Source organism: Terrapene carolina, unplaced genomic scaffold (genome assembly GCF_002925995.2).
Source record: "Terrapene carolina triunguis isolate 2854851 unplaced genomic scaffold, T_m_triunguis-2.0 Scaffold58, whole genome shotgun sequence".
In the NCBI taxonomy this organism is placed as follows: domain Eukaryota; kingdom Metazoa; phylum Chordata; order Testudines; family Emydidae; genus Terrapene; species Terrapene triunguis.
This window is the reverse complement of record NW_020664409.1, coordinates 75,799,093-75,816,155: the sequence shown is the minus strand read 5'-3', so window position 1 is coordinate 75,816,155 and position 17,063 is coordinate 75,799,093. Positions and strand designations below refer to the sequence as shown.

Sequence of the window (17,063 nt, the reverse complement as noted above, 5' to 3'; positions counted from 1 at the left end):
TCCCACAGTGCACCACTCTGACGCTCTGGACAGCAGTCCGAGCTCGGATGCTCTGACCAGCCACACAGGAAATGGCCCGGGAAAATTTGAATTCCTTTTCCTGTCTGGCCAGTTTGAATCTCACTTCCTGTTTGGACATCGTGACTAGCTCAGCAGCACTGGCAACGATGCAGAGCTCTCCAGCAGAGGTGACCATGCAATCGCAGAATAGAAAGAGGGCCCCAGCATGGACTGATCGGGAAGTCTTGGATCTGATCGCTGTGTGGGGCGATGAGTCCGTGCTTTTGGAGCTGCGATCGAAAAAACGGAATGCAAAGATCTACGAGATCTCCAAAGCCATGACGGAGAGAGGATACAGCCGGGATGCAACGCAGTGCCGCGTGAAAATCAAGGACCTGAGACAAGGCTACCAGAAGACCAAAGCGGCAAACGGACGCTCCGGATCCCAGCCTCAGACATGCCGTTTCTACGAGGCACTGCATTGCAGTCTAGGTGCGGCCGCCACCACTACTCCACCACTGACCGTGGACTCTGACAATGGGGTATTGACGACGGCCGCTTCCTCGAAGATGTTTGCAGACGGGGAAGATGAGGACGACGAGGCAGTCGACAGCGCTTACAACGCTGATTTCCCCGACAGCCAGGATCTCTTCATCACCCTTACAGAGATCCCCTACCAACCCTCCCAAGGTGTTAACCGTGACCCTGAATCAGGGGAAGGATCAGTCGGTAAGTGTTTTAAACATGTAAACATTTATTTGGAACAGAACAGGAATGGAATATTAACAATGGGTTTTTCATGATTACTTTGCCCTAGGCGCTCTACTTTTTAGTCCTTGCCAGTGCAGCTACTGGAAAATTAGGTCAATATGTCCGGGGATAGAACTGAAATCCTCCTGGGACATCTCCACGAAGCTCTCCTGGAGGTAATTTGAAAGCCTTTGCATCAGGTTCCTGCGGAGAGCGGCCTTATTGCGTCCTCCATGGTAGGAAACTTTTCCGCGCCAGGCTATCAGCAGGTACTCTGGGATCAGTGCCTCGCACAGCATGGCCGCATACAGCCCTGGTTTTTGCTGGCATTCACGCAGTCTCTCGGTGTCCGAAATCCCCATCAGAGTGATATCACTCATGGTGACCTGCTTTAAATTACGAGAATGTTAGTATTGGGACTGATTGCCTGTTCCTTTACATAAGTGTAACCGGCGGTTTACAGCCACGCGGTGGAGGCGGGACAGGGGTAGCATACAGGGATCTTTCCCAGGGACAGCCGCGAGGGGGGTGGGACAGGGGCAGAGTTCATGCTGGCCGGATTGCCGGCAGCAGCAACTGGCCAACGCTAGGGGCATTGCTTTGAATGTGAAAGGAGGGCACTGCTATAAATTGAGCTTTCAGCAGCCAAAAGTCTACGGCTTACCATGTCCGCCTGCTACCCGAATTCCGCTGTCCTGCCCCGCTTCTGTGATCTGTACTCCAAGACCCCAGGCAGTGAATGGGAAGGCCGAAAATTCGACCTTGTCCTGAGTGCGCATGTGATAGGTGCTTGTTCACAGAGAAAGACTATGTTCATTGTTCACAAAAATGTATCTTTGTGAGGAATTCACTCCCTTTTTCCCCATCCCACAGCTGCGAGTGTCTCCTGACCTACCCTGGCATCCCCCTCCCAGAGGCTGGCGCAGATTAGGCGCCGTAAGAGAAGGACACGGGACGAGATGTTCTCCGAACTTAGGGGCTGCTCCCGAGCCGAGGCGGCACAGCAGACCCAGTGGAGAGAGAGCATGTCGCAATACCAGCGATCACACAGCGAACGGGAGGACAGGTGGCGGCAGGAAGACCAGCAGGCAACTCAAATGCTGCTTGGACTAATGAGGGAGCAGACGGACACGCTCCGGCGCCTTGTAGATGTTCTGCAGGACCGGAGGCAGGAGGACAGAGCCCCGCTGCAGTCTCTCTCTAACCGCCCTCCCCCGCCACAAAGTCCCATCCCCCCCTCACCCAAAGTCCCAAGAAGAAGGGGCGGCAGGGGCCGTGAAAACTGTCACTCCACCCCTGCAGACTGCTCAAGTACCAGACGGCTCTCACTCCCAAAGTTTTGATAAGTCCTTTCCTTCACTCCAAAAGCACCTCACCCAAGCCCCCGTTCCAGTGTCATCCCCTAACTGTGTAGTAGTTAATAAAAAATACGTTTCTGTTAATTACTGTTTCCGTCAGGTTCTTTTAGAGGAGAGTGTGTCTGAAGGGAGGGAAAGGGGGTTGGTAATTGGAGAGGACAGTCACCTTTACCAGGGTACAGACACAGGGGCAGGTTCAGCAGCATGTCACACACACATTGCAGTCACTAGGCACCCTGGTCAGTCTGGGAGGTGGTTTTCATGTTCTGTGTGGGGGGGCTATGTGAGTTTGTGGCGGGGGAGGGCGGTTACAGATCTTATGCACCAGTCCTTAGCCTGGATGACAGAGCCACGCAGCAGGGGATCTGTAACCGTCCTCCCCCGCCACAAAATCACATAACCCCCCCCCCCGAGTCCCAAAAAGGAGGGTTGGTAGACTCGGTTGAAACAACCAGTCCACCACTGCAGACCGCTCTAGGAGCGGGAGCCTGTCATTCCTCGAGTTTAGAAGCGTCCTTTCCATCACTACACCCGCTCCCCACCACAGTCTGCGTCCCAGTTTCAACCCTTTACCACGAAACCCTTAATAAAGAAAACGGTCTTAATGAACAAAGTTCCATTTATTTTATTTTTTAAGGTGTGTTGGAAGGGGGGAAACGGGGTGAAGGGGGTATGTAACTGGAGAGGATAGTCAGCATTAACTGGGTAAAGAAACGGTGGCAGGTTCAGCTTCTCTTTAAACAAAATTAATAGTCACAGGTTACCCTGCTCACTGTGGAACCTAGCTTTCAAAGCCTCCCGGATGCACAGTGCGTCCCGCTGGGCTCTTCTAATCGCCCGGCTGTCTGGCTGGGTGTAATCAGCAGCCAGGCGATGTGCCTCAACCTCCCACCCCGCCATAAACGTCTCCCCCTTGTTCCTCCCAGAGATTGTGGAGCACACAGCAAGCTGCAATAACAATGGGGATATTGGTTTCGCTGAGATCAGAGCGAGTCAGTAAGCTTCTCCATCTCCCCTTGAGACATCCAAAAGCACACTCCACCACCATTCTGCACTTGCTCAGCTGCTAGTTGAGTTCTTTTTCACTGTCCAGGGCATTAGCGGGTAGGCTGGGTCCCCGAGGATCACTATAGGCATCTCCACATCCCCAACAGTTATTTTGTGGTCCGGGAAGTAAATACCTTCCTGCAGCCGTCTAAACAGACCAGAGTTCCTGAAAACACGAGCGTCATGAACCTTGCCCAGCCATCCGACGTTGATGTTGGTAAAACGTCCCCTATGGTCCACCAGTGCTTGCAGCACCATTGAAAAGTAGCCCTTTCTGTTAATGTACTGGCTGGCCTGGTGCTCCGGTCCCAGGATAGGGATGTGAGTTCCATCTATAGCCCCACTGCAGTTTGGGAATCCCATCGCGGCGAAGCCATCTATGATGACCTGCACGTTTCCAAGGGTCACTACCTTTGAGTAGCTCAACGATTGCGTTGGCTACTTGCATCACAGCAACCCCCATGGTAGATTTGCCCACGCCAAAGTGGTTCGTGACTGACCGGTAGCTGTCTGGCGTTGCAAGCTTCCAGAGGGCTATGGCCACTCGCTTCTGGACAGTCAGGGCTGCTCGCATCCGGGTGTCCTTGCGCTTCAGGGCAGGGGACAGCAACTCACAAAGTTCAAGGAAAGTTCCCTTACGCATGCGAAAGTTTTGCAGCCACTGTGATTCATCCCAGACCTGCAGCACTATGCGGTCCCACCAGTCCGTGCTTGTTTCCCGGGCCCAGAATCGCCATTCCACAGCATCAACATGACCCGTTGCCACCATGATGTCCACGGCGCAGGGTCCCGTGCTTTGCGAGAGGTCTGTGCCACTCTCAGACTTAATGTCCTCACCGCGCTGCCGTAGCCTCCTCGCCTGATTTCTCAGCATCTGCCTCTGGAAAAGGTGGACGATAAGGTGCGAGGTGTTCATAACAGCCATAACTGCAGCGATGGTTGCAGCGGGCTCCATGCTCGCAGTGCTGTGGCGTCCGCGCTGTCACTCACCAGAAAAGGTGTGCGAACTGATTGCCCGCCTGCCCTTTCAGGGAGGGAGGGCGGGAGTGACGGTTGGATGACGACAGTTACCCAAAACCACCCTCGACACATTTTTTTCCCCAGCAGGCATTGGGAGCTCGACCCAGAATTCCAATGGGCAGCAGGGACTGCGGGAACTGTGGGATAGCTGCCCACAGTGCACCGCTTCCAATGTCGACGCTTGCCCCGTTAGTGTGGACTCACAAAGTCGAATTACTGTTCGTAGTGTGGATGCACATGTTCGACTTTGTAATATCGGTTCCGCTAATTCGATTTAAGTAAAATCGAACTACTCTCGTAGTGTAGACATACCCTTAGACACAGATTTGCGCTTACCTATGTGGTTCTAGGACTTGTATTAGACAATTATGGTTTATTTAGGATGCTATCTTATAGAAGGAGAAAATGCAGATGATCATGGGGCATTCGTAACTTTGACCTAGATTAAAAGATCACAGCTTTATACTCAGCATTGCAAAGTCCCGAAAGGAAAAGTGTTAAAATGTACTACATGCTCCAAATTGTGAATGTTGCTTTGGGAACACTCAAAGCACCTTTAGCACAGGATGTTCCACAGTGGGGTTGGCTGAAAAGGGCTCACTGCTTCACCAGTAATAAAATTATAATAGGTTTGGGGCTTCTTTCATGGGTTGCTCCTGTTGAGATGGGCAGAAGCACATTTCTGTTGCCCACTGGTGTGAGGTAGGTATGGGCATTCAGCACTTCTCTTTTGGAATTTAATGTACGCACCCTGCACCCACCTACATCATATATCATTTGAAAGCTTATTTTATGTACATTTAGATGAGTTCTGACATGGAGCTGTCCAGTGATGCCATAAGTCTGTAGACAAGGTGAAACAATGGTACCCAAAATAAGAAAGTTTCATTTTTTGCACAGTTCTAGAAACATTGCAAACATGACTATAACCACAGTTTTCATTCTGTGGGCATATTAGATGAGCAGCAGACACCAATTTGGTTGACAAAGTTAATTTCAACACCTTAATGTAGTGTTTATTGGTCAAAGTTATAAAACAACCATATACTAAAAGATTTATCATCTGTTTTCATGTTTTTTTTCCCCCCCAGAAATGATGAAGCTGTTTAGCATGTGGCAAAAATGGAAATATCAACATTTTTCAGTATACTAACATGAAATGTTTAACAAGTCGGAATATGCAAAGTGAAAAAGTACCTCACAAGTTTTAGTTATAATAGTTTTCAATTGAAATTTGCTGACCAGATTAGTCTCTCACTGAAGGTTTGCACCAGTAATAGTAGATTGCATGCGCAGAGTTTGTACTGTATAGTGATGAGAATGTACATGAATTCCTAAGGTAGAGTTTCTCCATGTGTAAGCTTTTGTACATACAATGTAGCATCTAGTCTGCTTGGAAAAAGGTTTTAATTTGTAATTGCCTATAAATGCAGTACGAGCCTTTGAAATATTCTAGAACCTAGCTTTTTAATTCAGTGACACGTATGCACAGGTCAGTATTAGTGTTAGAAATGACAATACACAGCTTCACATTATGAATATGCAAAAGCTATGAGAAGAAAAGTGTCCTAACAAGAAGTAGGGAAGACAAAGTCCACAAACAAGTTCTTGTCTCTGAAATGAAGAGGAATGAAGAGCACGTTACAGCTCTTACCAACCAAAGTCATCAACAACAGGACAAAACACATATGACCCTGAATCACAGCCAGAGGTCCTGTAGGTATGGTCCTGTTGAGCACTATGTACAGATGTACAAGAGTCTCTGCTGAAAATAGCAGATGTTGGTGAAGAACAAATGGAGAAATTTGTGAGAGGTCTTCTGGATTCAGACGACATAGTTCTTCAGCCCAGTCAAGAAATCTAGCATCAAAACATTTGCTGACATGGCCAAGACCATCAAATTTAAGTCTGGCAAGGGAGGGAAAATCAGAGCAGCTATCAGTCCAGAAACTGTTTTCTGCAGAGCCCTATTCTTAAGGAGAGGCAGACATTATGTCTCAATGGCAACTGTTCTTAGCCACCCAATAGGACCTGTTCCTATGTCCCTTTTCCATGATGATGGAACAATGAGAAGAACAGAGAAAGGTGAATTAGGGTATCAGCTGGAAGCTCAAGCTAAAAGAATTCATGATCTAAGAGCATGCAACAAAGACACGAAAGCGTACATCTGAAATGCCAGGGCTATCATACAAATGATGGCTGGAGACAAATTCCACACATTTGATGAACTGGCTGCTGAATAGCTGAGACAGGTCCTAAAAAGATCTGACAAAGCTAATTCTGCAATCCAAGTGATCGACAGATATGATAACAGTAACTCCGTGAAAACCACCGAAAGACAGCGCTGGACAGGATCAAATGTTGGATGCAAGAAATATCAGATGATTGGTGCACGCATTGTGCATCCATGGAAAATGTTTCTAAACGTGGCATCCAACAGGCAGTCACTTATAAACACATGGTTCAAAATGCACCTGAGAGTGTAGGAGCACACCCAGCACAAACATTCCATTTTGCTTGAGGTTTTTCCAATGATAAAGGAACAAAGTCCATCACCAGCAGAGGTGTGAAGAAGGCCAAGGCTTGGACAGTACTCAAGAGAAAGTGGACACAAGGATGCTTCTACATGCTGTCAAGTATCAGAGGGGTAGCCGCGTTAGTCTGGATCTGTAAAAAGCAACAGAGAGTCCTGTGGCACCTTTAAGACTAACAGATGTATTGGAGCATAAGCTTTCATGGGTGAATACCCACTTCGTCAGATGCATGTGTATGTATCTACATGCTGTATGTGCCAATATGACTTTTGGGTAATTTGGGATATGTCCATACAACAAAGAAAAACTCCACAGTTGCCAGCCAACTTGGGATCACGGGGCTACAGGGCTGTTTCGCTGCTGTATAGACTTCCAGGCTCAGGCTGGAGCCCAAACTCTGGGACCCTCCCACCCCGCAGGGTCCCACAGCTCTGAAGTCTACACAGCAATGAAACAGCCCTGCAGCCCAAGCCTGAGTCAGTTAGCATGGACCAGCAGCGGGTGTCTAGTTGCTGTGTAGACATACCCTCTGTGTCAAAGGAACCCTAATAATTAGGTCACCTGACACAAATGTTTTAGTCCTTGCTGTTCACTACTTTCCAAAAAATGGAACACAGAGATAACATGTGGATTGAAACAGGCACCATTATCAGCACAACTGAAGAGCATTGCTTCAGATCTGTGCATGCAATTTGTGATGCATACACTCCTGACTTCTGCAACATACTTCCTGCTGTACACACTAACAGGAGGTGACTATCATCCCTATTTGGTATTGAGGGAAAAGTGTGTTAAAATGCTGTCAAAACAAAGTGAGTTTAGTGCTTCAGAGATCTTCCCAAACCGGGAGAGCACACCAGAAAAGCTGCAATTTCTGAAGCAAGGAAGTTGGTACCAATGCTGTATGATCAGAGCATGAAAAAAGTAGACCCACAGAAACCTGAATTGCTTGCCCCTTAATTTAGCTATCAAAGAGGACAAATCACTGGCCAAACTCCCACCATGTGAGGACAGTTTTGAAGAGCATGTCAAAAAAGCATTTTAGCAAACATTTGGATGTCTTTGCACGCAGGTAAACCAGATATTCTATCACCATGGTTAGAAAAAAAAAAAAAAAAAAAACGTGGATGATGAACTACTTTCTGTATGCAAGAGCTCAATGACATGTGAGCTTCTACAAGACCTTATAAGTGCCTATACTTGTATGGGTTGTTGCATAATCAACTGTGTCTGTAGTCAAAACAATCTTCCCTGCACAGAACTGGGTGCATGGCAAGGCAATGAAGATTGTGGTAGCCCACACACTTGAGAGATCATAATGATGAATGAGAGGATAATGATAAGAAATGTTACCTGTGCTACTACATTTCAACAATAACCTGTACAACTGTATTAGATTTTATTTTACCCTTTAGATTGTTTTGAGGGTTTGAAGTCAAAGAAATCCAATCTTATGTCTTGAAATAGAGTAATTACATTAACAGAACTGATTGCAAATATTTCAAAGTGGTCATTTTAACATGGTGTAATTGTTTATCCCCATTTCCATGGTGATAGCACCTCTTAACAGCTACACATCATACTTCAGCTTAAAGAGGACATAATAAGTTTTCAAATGATGTATGACATGAATGTGTGGAGAGAGGGTATATTAAGTCAACCAAATTGGTGTCTGCTGCTCATCTAATATGCCCACAGAATGCTCCACTGAAGGGGACTTCAGATGTGGCAGCAATCATAGTACCACTGTAGATTGCCATTGGCGTGCCCCTATCTGCAAAGGCTTCTGTACAATTAATAGGGTGGGGAAGGAACAGTAAAATTCTTTTACATTTTTGGCACATGCTTCTGTTTTCAGTGGGCTAAGGGGAATCTAAATGTTTATATAAATATGTGTTTTGTGACAAGTGAATTAGAGGTAGTGATGTTTTGCCTCCAATTCAAGCTGGGGGTAGAAAAGAGATTCAATGTTCACACTTGGGGAGCTGGTAGAGAAAAAACTTGTTGCGTTAAAGATGCTGGGAGTCATCATCTTTTGCCATTGCTCCTCAGAAAGGCATTAAAGACAGACACTTAAACTTCAAAGTTGCTGGTTTGTCTCAAAGCTATGATTGCCATTATTTCTTTAAGTGGATTTTTTGGAATTACATTTTACCTATACATAATCCTAAATTACCTTTGAAAAATGGTCGTAAACCCTTTGTTGGGGAACAAGTATGGAGCCCGTTATTTAGGGTAATTTAAATTTACAATCCGACAGAGACCTGTTAGCAATGCACTTTTTAGTGTCTGTATTTATCCACACCAATATGGCCTACCAGGTTAAAATATATTAAGGACTTTTTTTTTTTTTAAATCAGTGTTATAGAGGGTGAACAAGTTATGAGTTCACCCTGTATAAGCTTTATTTGAGCTTATTGGAAGCTGGGCATCTGAGTGCTGGAGACAGGAGCACTTCTTAAGCTGTTTTCAGTTAAGCCTGCGGCTTTTGGGGGACTGTAGTGAGGCGGTGTGGCTCCCTGCCGCCCCAGAGGGGGGAAGAGCCCATCCGGAGGCCGGAATGGGCGGAGCTAGGGAGCTCCGAGCCCGCCCCTCAGAGGGTCAGGCGGCGACCCGGAAGTATAAAAGCTCGCCCTCACAGCTCAGTCAGGCCCCCGCCACCGGAGAGACCAGATATCTCCAGCATAGCTCATGACTGGGAAGACCCCATGGCCCAAGGCAGCCGCCAGGACTGGTCGGGCCTGCCCTGCGCCTGCTATCCGGAGGAGCCGCCGGGCCTGCCCTGTGCCCGCTATCCGGAGGAGCTGCCAGGCCAGCCGATCAATCCCTGCCCTGACAAACCCATGGTCTTGGATCCCCCAGAAGTTGACGCCAGGACCCAGATAGGCCCCGAGGGGGAGTGTGGAAGTAGCCCGGGGGGCAGCCGACCCCAGTCTGGCTGCAGCACTGCCAGAGTCTATGTCAGTGTGTTGTGGCCAGGATCCCCACTGACTAAGCAGTGGGCCTTCTGCCGCTGCTAGGGCCCCGGGCTGGGACGCAGTGGAGTGGGAGGGCTTGTGTCCCCCCTGCCACCCAACCCGTGGGCGGCAGTCTCCCCCTCTCCCAGGCCTTTTGAGGCTTGGGCCTACTATTGTTGCTCAGCCCTGACTGAGGGTCTGAGCTTCTGACTCAGCGTTTGTTGCCCCGCCCTGACCTAGGGCCCGGGCTAAACACTCTTGCTTGCTGCTCAGCCCTGACTGAGGGCCTGAGCTCCTGACAGTCTTATTGCCCACCCTGAGCAGGGCCAGGCTTACCGTGTTCTTCCAGCTACAGCAAGAGCTGCCGAGGGAGACCCACGGCCTGACAAGTTTCCCCAGCTCACCGGTATGTAGTGAGCCGGTGTGGCTCCCCGCCGCCCCGGAGAGGGTCGAGCCCCGGCAAACTCTTGTACAGGGACGTAGTTCAGACCTGAGTCTGTGTTTGTAGCAGGCTAGCGTGTCTGGCTCGAACCAGGCGGGGCACTGAAGTCCCAAGCTGCCAGGGAAAACAGGCTCAGAGGTAGTCTCAGCACATCAGTTGGCAGTTCCCAAGGGGTTTTCGGTGATCCAACCCATCACAGGGGGCTCAGAATGTTAGTTAGTGGGATGGAAGGGTGGGACACAAGGTTAGAGGTAGAGCTGGTTGTAAGTTTGAGGGAATGTTTTTCTGTTGGAAAATGCTGATTTGTCAACATGGAGATGTTCCATGGGAAGGTGTCTATTTTGACAAATTTAGGGCACCAAACTGGCTGGCCTGGCTTCCTGCCTGCCTGCTAGCAAGCCAACCAGCCAACCCGGAGCCGCTGGTGTGTGCTGCAATGATCTCAGCCTAGAGAAGCAACTAAACATGTTTTTTCCTAGTAGTAGTAGTAGTAGTAGTAATAATAATAATAATAAATAGAAAGACAAGATCCAAGCCACAAGGAGAACACAAACTAACTTAAGTAGAACACAATTTGACAACATATGTTGTTTGTGTGCAAACATATAAGATGCTGTATTTTGATATAACTGGATTATGTTCTGTATTCTTTTCCATCACACACGTAACATTCTTATTTTGAAGAATTATCAATTAAAGACTTCCGTGAAGGAGGTGGTGAGTCCAGCAACTATAATCCCAAACATATGTATTTTCTAAAAAGGAGTGAGTTAGTGGGAGGATTTGGATTGTCCACCTCTATTTCAATAAGAGGCCCAATTCTTTATAAGGGAGGCCCACCATGGCAGAAAAAAAAAAAAAAAAATAGGTAGCAAGAGGTACCCATAGCTGCTGCAGAGAAAAGCTCTTCAGCATCCACAGGGTAGGGTTGAGATAGTAGTAATGTCCCCTACAGCTATCTTAGGGGTAAGGATCAACAGTTCCCTCCCTAACCCAATGTCTAGCCAACAACTGGTGGAGAGGCAGGAGGGATACCAGTGACTATTACTCCAGTCTTGAGTAACCCAGACAAGGGAGGAACAGGAATCTCTGGGGTTTCCCTTTCACAGCCACAACAGACAAGCCAACAGAGGCTGCAAACAGTTCCTCAGATCTGCCTGTCTATGGAGTGTGCCTGTCCCAGTCATTCAGGACAGGGAGCAGGAAAGCAACAACTATTTTCACTGCCTAGCATTGAATATTCCCCATTCCCTCCTTAGTGCTACTGGCAGGATTGCCACTGGCCTCTCTGCCCCTTGCTGGGATGACCTTTCTGTCTTCTCCCAAGAGAAGAGGGCTGTATCTGGCTACCTCCTCTGTTCCCGAGTCTACTCCCCTTTATTGGCATGGAATTGTTTGTGTGGCCATAGGGCGGGTAGTGAAATCCTTTGAGCGTGGTGGGGGGGGGGGGGGGGGGGGGGGGGGGGGGGGGGGGAGAAGGATCAAAAGGGCTTACCAGATACAGGCTACCTTCTCCTCAGCAGATAAAGGACAATCCCCAACAGGGGACAGAGGCCAACTGCATTAAGAAGTGGGTGGGAAGAATAATCAGGAGCAAGGAAAGCAGCATCTGTTTTCCTGACTTCCTACGTGACCGTGACTTTTTTGGGGAGAAACTGGCTCACCTACTAGGGAGGTGAAGAGGGCTAGGGACCTTTCTTCTGCCTCCTTTCCAATTTGTGGGGGCAGGAGGTGCTCCTTAATCCTTCACATTATGCTGGTCCCTGACTCTCCTTCCTGGGCAGGGAAGGGCTCTAGTTCTAGTCTCCTTTACCTTGTAACTGATGAACTTCTCTTCAGCAGTGGGATGGTGTCCCACTGCTCCTGCCATCTGGAGAGCACCCTCTCAGACATTGTAAGCAAGATGCAAGCCTTATTCCTGGTGACAGGCATGGTGGTGGGGGTGGCCACTCAGAACAACTAAATCCCTTGCCTTTCCAAACCAATTTTTTGTTAATTGATCCATAATGGGTTATAGCTGACTTGGTTTCACTTTAAATATAGTAAGGGTCAGGGATACAGCAACATATTAAAAAGGGATGTGAATGAAAAAAAAAGGTGGACAAAATGGTAAACGAGGTAGACTGTTCCAGGCACACGAGGTAGAAAGGAAGACGGATACAAAGGGGAGGCTTGTGGAATGAAGACAGCAGACATAGGTACGAAGGGAGTTTTGTACAGCCCTGACAGGAACCAGATGAAGACTGAATTTTCCATGGAAGGTTTGTGGATGGAATAGGTAACAGTCTAAGCGACAGGAAGGGAAGATTGTTTTAGCAATATTCTGGAGGAAGTCCATCAAAGAAAAGATTTCCAAGTCTCTGGGGCCTTATAGTTTTCCTATTCTCTGCTATTAGCTAGCTTACTGCTATGTTCCCCTAAGTGGACAGAACAACCATGGCAATATTTTATTATTCCTTAACTCAACATGCCTACATATTACTAAACTTATATAGTTCCCATTGTATGCAACTGCTTTCATTTTGAGATACTCAGATTAGTCTATACTGGACTACTGTGACGTCATTTTAATAAACTTGTGAAGACAGATACATTAGATTATAAAGTGTGCTTTGTGTTTTTCCTGTCTAACTTCATTAGTTCCCCTTTCTCAAGTAATAAACTTTTGCAGTTAAGTTTTAACCTCCAGCAGACAGGGAGTTTAAAGTGGAAACACTAGATCTTTTCTTGTACAGATACAAGCAGTGCCACTATGATCAAAGCAGAACAGAAACTGGCAGCGTTACATCTTAACTTTTAGCACCTGGTTGGCCTTGCCAGGATTCGAACCTGGATCATCTGTATGGTTAGACAGAGGCTTCCATTGAGCACAAGACCAGCTTCGGTGCAAGTCCCTTCCTTACAACTGCTATCCTTAAAGCTAAATAGTTTTCAAGCAGTTTCTGTTCTCACATGCAGCAAAAAAAAAACAAAAAAAAAAAAAAACACACGTGTTTGGAATTTGAGTGTCATCAGGAAAGAATGACAACATGCAATACACAGAAGGGTGGACTAAGTGGAAATAACAGAAAGTGCAGGGGATAAATTGGATCTCATACCCTATTTTGTTTTATTACAGTCACAATATGAATTAAACTCTTTACCTTGATATTTTTCTGGATTTGGCATGGCTTTTGAGCTCTTTTTTGGCAAATTCACTCGAGGATCCCCAACAGTCAGGCCCAGTATTGTACCTGCCGCAATTTCTGATGGAGAGTTTATGCCTTTAAAATACACAAATGCACATCACCGTAAAACGGACATTACCAATAGGAAAAAACAATGAACTGAAACAGTCTTCTCTGTATTCTTTACTTGATATATTTTTGCCTTGGGATCGGATACCTTTGCAAGCCTGAGAGGCAATATACAGTTTAATATATATTTTTGAAGAATCACTAATAGTTTAATAGACACCCAGTATTGTGGATAGACAACAGTAGCAATGTTAGTTAAGGTTACATCAAGATTTGCACTTAGTTCAGAAATGAAGTAACTGTTTCACACTTTAATGACTGAATTTATTCTCCAATTTTGGCACAGTAACTCTAGAGGACAACTGAATTTTCCATGTGCTTTTTTTTTTTTTTTAAAAACATACAAAATGTCAATCAACTTTTTCAGAGGAAATAAAAGGCACGAGACTTTTCTACAGAGTTAGAAGCGTTAGTTGTGTACCATGTCAGTTACTAAACTGTATCATAGTTTGAAGATTTCTGTTTCCTTCCTCAAATCCCCTACTACATACCTTGCAACAACTCGAAAATGGCTTCTTGACGTTGATGAAGAGACACCTTCTCAGAATTCTTGCAGTTTTCTACCCACCAGTTGTTAAGTTCTGTTTCTGCATCTGCCATCTCCTGGAAAACAATGATTTCCTGTGAGGGACGCTAAGTGGCCCCTGAAGGGTTTTGTAGATCCAAATGCCGACTTAATTTTCTATAGTGTTTGTATGTATATGTACATCAGATAATTGTCACAAAACATGCTTTTCCTCCTCCTCAAATTTTGAATGGAAACTCCATTTTTACTGATATCTAAACTGGAAACTGGAGTTTAATTCCTATAATACTGCATTTTCCAGTCTTTTCAGCAAAAAACCAGCCAGCTTAATTCTTTGACCCAAAACTGAAGAATTAGTAACAGTCTACAGTGTTTCTCAAACCTTTTTAGGTTGGTGACCCGTTATTCATGTCAGAGATTTGTGACCCCCCTTTATGTTTACTATAAAAAAAAAGTATGTTAAAAATAAGAGAAAAACAGTAAGCCTGTTTGTGTGTTTCAAGAAAATACTTGACCTTAAAGGGTAAGGGTGTGCATGAAAACATATTTTTTGCTTTAGATTATAACAAATTTTCAATGGCTCGCAACCCCTTTGATTGCCTTTCATGACATCCTCTAGGGGTGGTAACCTGCTGGTTGAGAAACACTAGTCTACAGCATGACAGAGTGAACCTCGAAACTGCCTGGCCAGCTTATGAATGTTGTAATACACGACTACTCTCAAAACTTGAGTGCTTGCTCCACAGCAATGCAGTTTTGTTAGCTTTATTTTTTTACTCTTGATTTCTTCAGGAGCCCCCAAATAAGACACTTGAATGGAAAGTATGCTTTAGTCAAATACAAGTTATTGGGCTCAATATAGGGATAGTAACTGGATGAAATGTAATGACCTGTGATAGGAAGGAGAAGGTCAGACTAGATAATCTAATGGTCCCTTCTGGTCTTAAAAAGTCTAAGTATGAATTACTGGTATTACTATTCTAGTGGTATAGCTTGTGCATCACAAGACGTGTAAATTGCTGATTTCCTTACAGTTTGGATAGAAGCAGTTTTCAGTGCTTCTGTAAGGACACAGTGCGAGAGCGGGCCAATCAACCGATATCGGAGAATCTCCATGGTCAAATCACTGAAAAAGATAAAAATACAGAAGTGAAACTTTAAGTGTTCATTCATGCAGTTTGTATGAATAGCACATCAGTAAACAGGATTTTAAATCAGAGATTCTAGCTAATTTCAAGTTCTAAGGTTAATAATTTCTGGTACTACGAATGTACCTGATCACAACACCAGTAGTCTGTGATGTCCAGCAGTATGACTCAAGTGGAACTCTGGTTCCATCACCAATGATTTTTTTCACTGGTACAGCTTTTTCTCCTTCATTGTCTTCTCTCTTCCTTTTCTTGCCAACTATCATAGCTACATCTGTTTGTTTTTCTTCTTGAAGCAATGTGACAATTGGTTCAGGGGAACAGGTTTCTACAGGCTCTGAACACTGAAAGACTGTTTTTAGCTCAGTCAGTATGTCCTAAGGAAAAAATTAATATTGAGTTTGCATGAGCAAAATTAGCAATTTATTTGTAAGATACAAATCTAAGATACAGTTTTAGAATTATGTTGTGCTGCTTTACCTTCCTTATAAGGGCTATATTCACCTCACTGCCATTTTACATGTCCAAAACTCAGAATCAGGCCCCACTGGAATTCATAAAGCCCCTGCTGCCCTCAAACCCTGTAGGCACTTAAACTCACTTGGCGCTGCCTACATTTTTGCAGTGAAAGTTCCCTGGGTACCTATGTTTCCGCCTCCGAGCACGTGCACTGCACGGCCACACCAGGTGTCCAGATACCTACGCCTCAGAGCAATGCACAAACTGAGAGAAGACAGGTGTTCTTCCACCTAACTTGCCTGTGGGGCCTGATCTGGAAGCACGTTCAGACCTCAACTACTGGATCAGGCTGCTGTAGAGAAGCATACATAAAATGCTGGGTTGGGGTAAGAAAGAAGAAAACCTCCATCATAATGTTTAGCCCAGTGGTTAGGGTACCGATGTGAGAGATCCCTGGTTCAAGTCTCCTCTCCACCAGTGGGGGGAAAAAAGGGACCTGAACTGGGATTGGCCACCATTAAGGTAAGCGCTTTAGCCGCTGGGCTTTGCGACAGTCTGAAGTGGGACTCCCTGTCCCTCTTGTTGAAGCTGTTCCAGCCTGGATAAATAAATGAATTGCTCTTTTTTCCCCCCCAGTAAGCATGAGAACAACTCTATAGTCTGGTGGCTAGAACACACCTTTGAGAGGTGAAAGATTCAGGATCCAGTCCCTCTGCTCCAATGACTTTTTGGACAAAGAATGTGTGCTAATTACAGAATTTTAAGTTATGTAGTTAAATGCCAGACCACAAAAATCTACAATAAAGATGTTCCTAGCTTAGCTTGTTACAGGCGGGGAAAAACCGTCTTCAAGCATACAATTAACCATTGCATTAGGAGACACTGCAACAAGCCAGAAGGAATAGAGAAAATAATTCTAGTAAGAACTTAGTTTTTGTGCAAGATCAGCAACATTTATAATTCGTAATAATAGGGTAGTAATTATAGGGTTTTCAGGACCTGAGTCAAATGCTTAATTGACATTTAAAGTCAATTTAATTAAGGTTGTTTTTAAGCCTCACTGCCACTTAAAACAAACAAACAAACAAACACAAAACAACTTTGTTTTATGCCTTCTGTTCAACAGCAAACCCATCTACAAGGTTAATTAATGTATTGTACTTCCCTAAAGTACTACACAATATGAAAATTGAGATTACAGTGTAAATTAAGTTATTTTAACTCCTTGGTTTGACTAATACAAATTACAACTGATTAACTAAAAAGAGAACAACTTGAGATCAACAATTGGTAAAATCATTGCATGAACACAGTCAGCAATCAAATCACAAGTTAACATAACACCAATGATTAAATAGCTTATTTATAGTCTCTATGTAGTTTACTTAGCAGTTTATATTTTCCTTTCTGGAAACAATGGGAAGTTTAGAATATTTATGTACCCAAGATTACCGCAGATCATTAGAGGTTAGATTTGCATTGAACCTGTACTAGGGACACACACACACACACACACACACACACAC

The 17,063-nt window shown here is 45.4% G+C and overlaps 1 protein-coding gene across 1 annotated transcript in view; it reads right to left on the bottom strand.

Annotated features, from left to right (window-relative positions):
- POP1 (POP1 homolog, ribonuclease P/MRP subunit) overlaps positions 1-17,063 on the bottom strand; it is a 48,229-nt gene that overhangs the window by 14,956 nt on the left and 16,210 nt on the right. The window contains exons 8-11 of the mRNA XM_026663346.1: positions 15,205-15,455; positions 14,963-15,056; positions 13,896-14,007; positions 13,252-13,371 (exon numbers count right to left, since the gene is read on the bottom strand). Of these exons, the coding sequence (XP_026519131.1) occupies positions 13,252-13,371; positions 13,896-14,007; positions 14,963-15,056; positions 15,205-15,455 (577 nt within the window). The remainder of the gene's footprint in view (positions 1-13,251; positions 13,372-13,895; positions 14,008-14,962; positions 15,057-15,204; positions 15,456-17,063) is intronic.